Source organism: Onychostoma macrolepis, chromosome 14 (genome assembly GCF_012432095.1).
Source record: "Onychostoma macrolepis isolate SWU-2019 chromosome 14, ASM1243209v1, whole genome shotgun sequence".
Lineage (NCBI taxonomy): Eukaryota > Metazoa > Chordata > Actinopteri > Cypriniformes > Cyprinidae > Onychostoma > Onychostoma macrolepis.
The window spans coordinates 15722210-15728237 of NC_081168.1; the positions used below are offsets into that span (position 1 = coordinate 15722210).

General features: G+C 34.0%; 1 protein-coding gene across 2 annotated transcripts in view; it reads right to left on the reverse strand.

Moving 5' to 3' along the window:
- Window positions 1-6028, reverse strand: part of macrod1 (mono-ADP ribosylhydrolase 1) — a 61557-nt gene that overhangs the window by 23210 nt on the left and 32319 nt on the right. Inside the window, exon 5 of one of the 2 annotated variants that reach the window (XM_058797667.1) lies at window positions 1568-1597. The exons of the other annotated variant lie outside the window; for it this stretch is intronic. Within the exon in view, the coding sequence (XP_058653650.1) occupies window positions 1568-1597 (30 nt within the window). The remainder of the gene's footprint in view (window positions 1-1567; window positions 1598-6028) is intronic. 2 annotated transcript variants of the gene reach the window in all.

Below are 6028 nucleotides of genomic sequence, written 5' to 3' on the forward strand. Positions count from 1 at the left end.
TGTACATTATCTTGCTACAAAATAAAATAATAAATAAGCAAATACAATCATTTAAACTCAAATATGTTTAAATGATTGTATGATTGTATGCTTATGTTCATTTATTTATCACATATTACCATATTTTATTTATGTGAGAAGAAAGAGGTTGCACAGAATGCCATAATTTGCCAATTAGGAACAAGCATTCAAAAGAAGCATGATTTTTTTTTTTTTTTTTTAATGCTGTCCTGAAGGGATAGTTCACCCAAAGATGAAAATTCTGTTATCATTTACGTACCCTTATATCTTTCCAAACATGTATGACTTTCTTTCTTCTGTGGAACACTAAAGAAGATAAGAGCATCGGGGTCCAAACAAGGTTTGATTTTCATTGTATTGGATAAATATATATTTTTTTAAATATCTTCTATTGTGTTCTACACAAGAAAGAAATGAATACAAGTTTGGAAGGATATGAGGGTGAATAAGTGATGAGAGAATTTTCATTTTTAGGTGAACTATCTCCTTAATACTGTCAAGACGGTTAGCAGCTAGTCTGGTGGAAACGGGTGTGCTGATATGAGATAGCTACTGTTGCTATTTCAGGTTAGAGGTGATTTCACACTGTGCACAGTCTATTGGAAAAACAGTTGTTACATGTAACACACTCGTTATTTAGAATCTCTTGAGAGCAGGAACATTACAGGCCCGTAACTAATGACTAAAAGTGCAATCGGAGATAATTGCAGACGTAGTTACGGATACTCAGGAGAAAACTACTTATTTGATGGGCTGCAGTTTATATGTTGAATGTCTAACAATGTCAGTATTGCCCTGTTTGTTCTTACAAACAATACTATCACGAAACATGTTCAAAAATAGATAGAATTACCATGGTAGCATATCCAAAACACCATGACAGCTTGATACTTTTTTAGTCCTTTAAATATTAGTTAAGACTTAACTGTTCATGCAGCTGCAATGCCAAAGACACTCATTGTTTGATGAATATGGGTGAAATCTGAAGGCTTTACTGTATTTCTGAGAAGATCTACCGTCTTGTCAGATCAAAGTACTTTTTAATACATCACAGTGAGCAAATGGTTTCAAAAAAGCACAGTCTCTCTTTAATTCCGCTGTTTTATTCAGAATCTGCTGATGAATTGTTTTTCTCTTGTCAGTGTTTGTGGGCATGTGTGTGTGTGTGTGTGCGTGTTGGGAGGGAAGGGCCGCTCTATCAGAGATGGTTTAAGAGTTTAGCGCTCATTTCATCTCACTGGGTCTCTAATCGCTCTTTTGCTCCTCAAATAGCGCCTCTGTTCTCACTCACGGGGCTATCAGAGATCGTCTGTTCAAATTCAGAAAAGTGCAAAGCCTCAGGCTGACAACAGCTCCCATCACACGCATACGTTCTCGCTCTCTCACCTTTGTTTCCACCTGCTGATTCTCACTTGCTCTCTTTCACCTTCTAATTCCTCTCACCTCTCCGATGCTTCTCTCCTCTAATGTCTTTTCCCTCTTGAGCTGTGTCTAGATTTGTCTCATTCAGCCTCTGAAAAAGGGGGGGAAAAAAGAATTGACTCACCTCCTCCTCCACCCAGAAGTGTCTTGTTAGCTGAAACGACAAAAAGAAAACAGAGGACTCTTCAGAGAGTCTATCATTGACATTACAGCAAAAAAAAACAGTGATTTAAAACAAAATAAATGCCTTACTGACTGACTGACAATACAAATTTAATCCAAGGGGAGAAGGTCAAGGATGAAAATTAGTTAAAGGACTTAAACTCTATATTAATACACTACCGGTCAAAAACGTTTGGGGTCAGTAAGATTTTTTTTTTAAAATGTTTTTGAAAGAAGTTTTATGCTCACCATCTACGTTTAATTAAAAAAAAAAAAAAACCTGTTATGAATACTTGGCAGAGCTGATTTGCTGCTCAAGTAGCGTAATATTTCTTACTATCCTCAATATTAAAAACAGTTGTGCTAGCTAATAATTATAAACATCTTTACTGTGATTTGTGTGTCCATGCTAACAAAAAATATCAATTAGTTGACCCCAAACAGAATGGTTGTGTATATACACTTTTCATATAATATAATATTATATAATGAATTAACGAATGAGTGAATGAATGAACAAATAAATATTTTTCATATATTTCATATACGACCCCTTTAAATGTGCTATAATTTATTCAGATAGTGGACAAGCTCCTTTGTCAGACTGTATGTGCCTTATTTACCTTGCTTGGTAAACTAAACAAAATGCAGTCGTGAGCGTGGTTATCTAAAGTGCTAATTGACATTTCCATCAATTCAGTAAAAAGCAGGGTCTTGAACCTGTGTCATAGGTGAAACGAAAGCCTTTATCCAATTGTACAAATTAAACTTGAAGACAGAGCAGCTTTTTCATTACGAGACCTGAATGATAAGACAATATACTGCAAAATGTTTCTGTCTATTAATATTAATTTTAAAAAATTGCACATGTTCGCATCAAACTGAGCATTTGAATTCAAGTACGAGGCTGGTTGCAAAACAAAGCAGCACTGAAACAACATTGTTTCATGATCAGGCAGTGAAGTTAAAACACAAATGAGCAATAAGATTGCTGATTATTTTTTCCCATTTAAAATTCATTACACCTCTGCACACGAACATTAAACCACAAGATAAGTGACGAGCTTATGAGCCAACAAATAATTTACCAGATGGAGTTAATGTAAGCCCAGACAAACACATTTTTTCAAACGAATAGACACACAGCCACTGAAAAAAAGGACAAACACACACATGCACAATTTAGCAACAGAGATAGACTGACAAACAGAAAACAGTATGGAAAGAGAGGTAACCATAGCAACCCCAAAGCCCAAAGGTTTGTTACTGAAACCTAGTTAATTACACAGGGAGGGCAAAGGAGGAGAGATGGAGACAGACGAGATGAGAGAGACAGGAGAGACGGAGCAGGAAAGATGTAATTTGCAAGTGGATGTCCCTTTCTCTCCTGTCTGTCAGTGTAAAAAAAAAAAAAACACTACTAGTGAGAAGAAAAAAGGGATCAGATATGCACGAGGAAGGACAGAGAGCAAAACAGTGGGAGACAGAATGAGCGAAGGCTGTAAGTTGATGATACCCCAGGGAGAGAGATTTGCCATCTGCTTAAACCCTGTGTGCAGTGTCTTACCCAGGGGAAGGGTGACAGTAGTACCATAGAGATGATGATGTTCACACACACACACCATTCTGTGAGGCATATTGACATGATGAGATTGTATGCGGGAATGTGTTCACAAAATGCAATCTTCTTATTCAGAACTGTAACAATTCCTTTCAGGCAGGATGAAATGGATCTGCGATGAAAACAATGTCCATGAACATCAATACTGAGGTTGGGATTGTAAACAAAAATGCTGTGCTGATTCTTAGTGTCAATTCGACTCCACACAGCAAAGCACACAGCAAGAGGCAATATACACCAATGATGAGAGTTTACAGGCGGATTAGGATCACAGAGGGGGATTAGAAAAAAGAAAAACAAAAGGACGAATAGCTGAGAATCAAAAAAAGTTCAACAGAAGGTTGGGGGTGAGAGGAGGGACGGACGTGGAGGAGAGGCAGACAGAGAAAGCGAGATATAAAAGATGGGAGGTACAGAGGGATCAAGAACGTGCAACAACACAGATATGGAAAAACTAAATGAAAAGAACAAAAAAAAAAAAAAGTATTCTTTTCTTCCAATAAACAGCACAGCATGAGTTTGCATCATAATTTTTTGCTTTTTTATAATAAATGCATTAATTAGAGGAGCTGACAGAAAAGTTTTAGCTCTCATTTTTCTTTTTTTTTTAAAAAGGGATTATACAACACTAAACAACATTTTTTTTAAATGTTTTATTAACGACTTAAAATAAGTCAAGTACTTATAAAAGCTAAAACGTCTGTCAAGTGATTATAATTTTTCATCTAATTAATTATATGATATGCCAATTAAATTATTCAAAAATGAATCACACATCAATTTTTGGCTGAGAAATTACCCCCCAAAAGTGAAAAGACATTGCAAAAAGAAGGTTTAGAAAGAAATGCTTGATTCAAAATTCCATATATAATAAATATGGATTTTCGTTGGTGAAATTGAGCAAAACAGACAATATTGACATTACTGTGCCTAAAATTAAACACAATATTAACTTCTTGTTTGTTGAACTATTGTATAATATCACTTTTGCAATATACATTGGAGAAAAATAAACAGCACACTTGCTCGTGTGATATTGCTAAGCTATATCATATGATATAAATATAAGTCAAAAAAACCCATACAGGTGCATTTTTTGCCCTCACGTCTTGAATTTTATGGGCATATAAGTGCATTCTAATAGGCTACCTCATGTAGTCAGTCGTGTGTCCTGCATCATGTTCTTTAGAAGCTGTCTGCAATGTACAATAATGACAAACCGGTCTGGGCCGAGGTGGGGTGTCTTCAACGCATTAAATAATTTTAATGCATTATTTTTTTCCATAATTAATCTCACCAAATTAACATGTCAAATCAACAGCCCTATAAAAACTGTAAGTATATTTACAAGGAATTAGTATGTACTGTACCTATTTAATAGTCATACAAATACAACACAAAGCATGGGTATACAGAAATGGTGATGGTCAAGTGTGTGGAACGGAAGTCCGTGTTTCTGAAATAGCCTGCCACCAGGGAGAGGGGGTGAAACCAGTGAGAGAGAGACGTCGTGTGTATGTCTGAACAGATGTCCTTAATGTCTGACACTCCAGAACCCTGCAGACACCTTGGCTTGTGCGAACTATTGCATTCATAACCACACAAACACACATGTACTGTACATTACACAAACCTCCTCTCAGGAGGACAGCTTCATAAACATTTTATTTACTCTATGCAGGGCTACAATTACATGCAAGTCAAAGCCAATCCTACTCACAGTTCAGTGCACAGATAGCTCAGGACATGCACTGCCTCACAGTCACATGCAGTCCTAGAGGGAGGCCCTAACAGCAAACTGCATGCCATGCATTAAAATTTAATATGACAAAACCACAAAAAACAACACTGATGATGCTGCACAGAATCACATTATTCAAAAGGTGAATCAAAGTCTCAATGAACAAGTAAACACTGCATAAATTATACATTGTCAATACTCTGCAAGCGGCAAATTGGGAGTAAAAACTGGCTGTAGCGAGTGAAGAAAATTCTTTGAGAAACCAGGCTGGTAATTTTATTTAGAAATGTAAGGTTACATAGTTTATGTATGTGAGTGATCAAACATCAAGACGCCTGCTAAAGAAAATGCTTGGAGTGTAATACCTGGTGAAAATGTATTATTTTAAGCGCATCTGAGTCAGATGTGGTGAAAATTAAAGTTTGAACTTTAACAGAATTAGAATCATATTTTAATTTACATATACATAATTTACACACACACAGGCCTATATATATATATATATATATATATATATATATATATATATATATATATATATATATATATATATATATATATATATATATAAATATATATATATATATATATATAAATATAAAACACAAACACGGGTATATACTGTTGTTTACAAACGCATACACATGATATATATATATATATATATATATACACACATACATACACACACACACATGATATGAAAACAACATTCATCTTTCAATAGGATATATTCATATATATATATATATATATATATATATATATATATATACATACATATACACACACACGATATAGATATATATATATATATATATATATATATATATATATATATATATGAATATAATATATAAATGTATATATATATATATATATATATATATATATATATATATACACACACACACGATATAGATATATATACACACACGATATAGATATATATATATATATATATATATATATATATATCGTGTGTGTGTGTGTGTGTGTGTGTGTGTATATATATATATATATATATATATATATATATATATATATATATGAATATATAT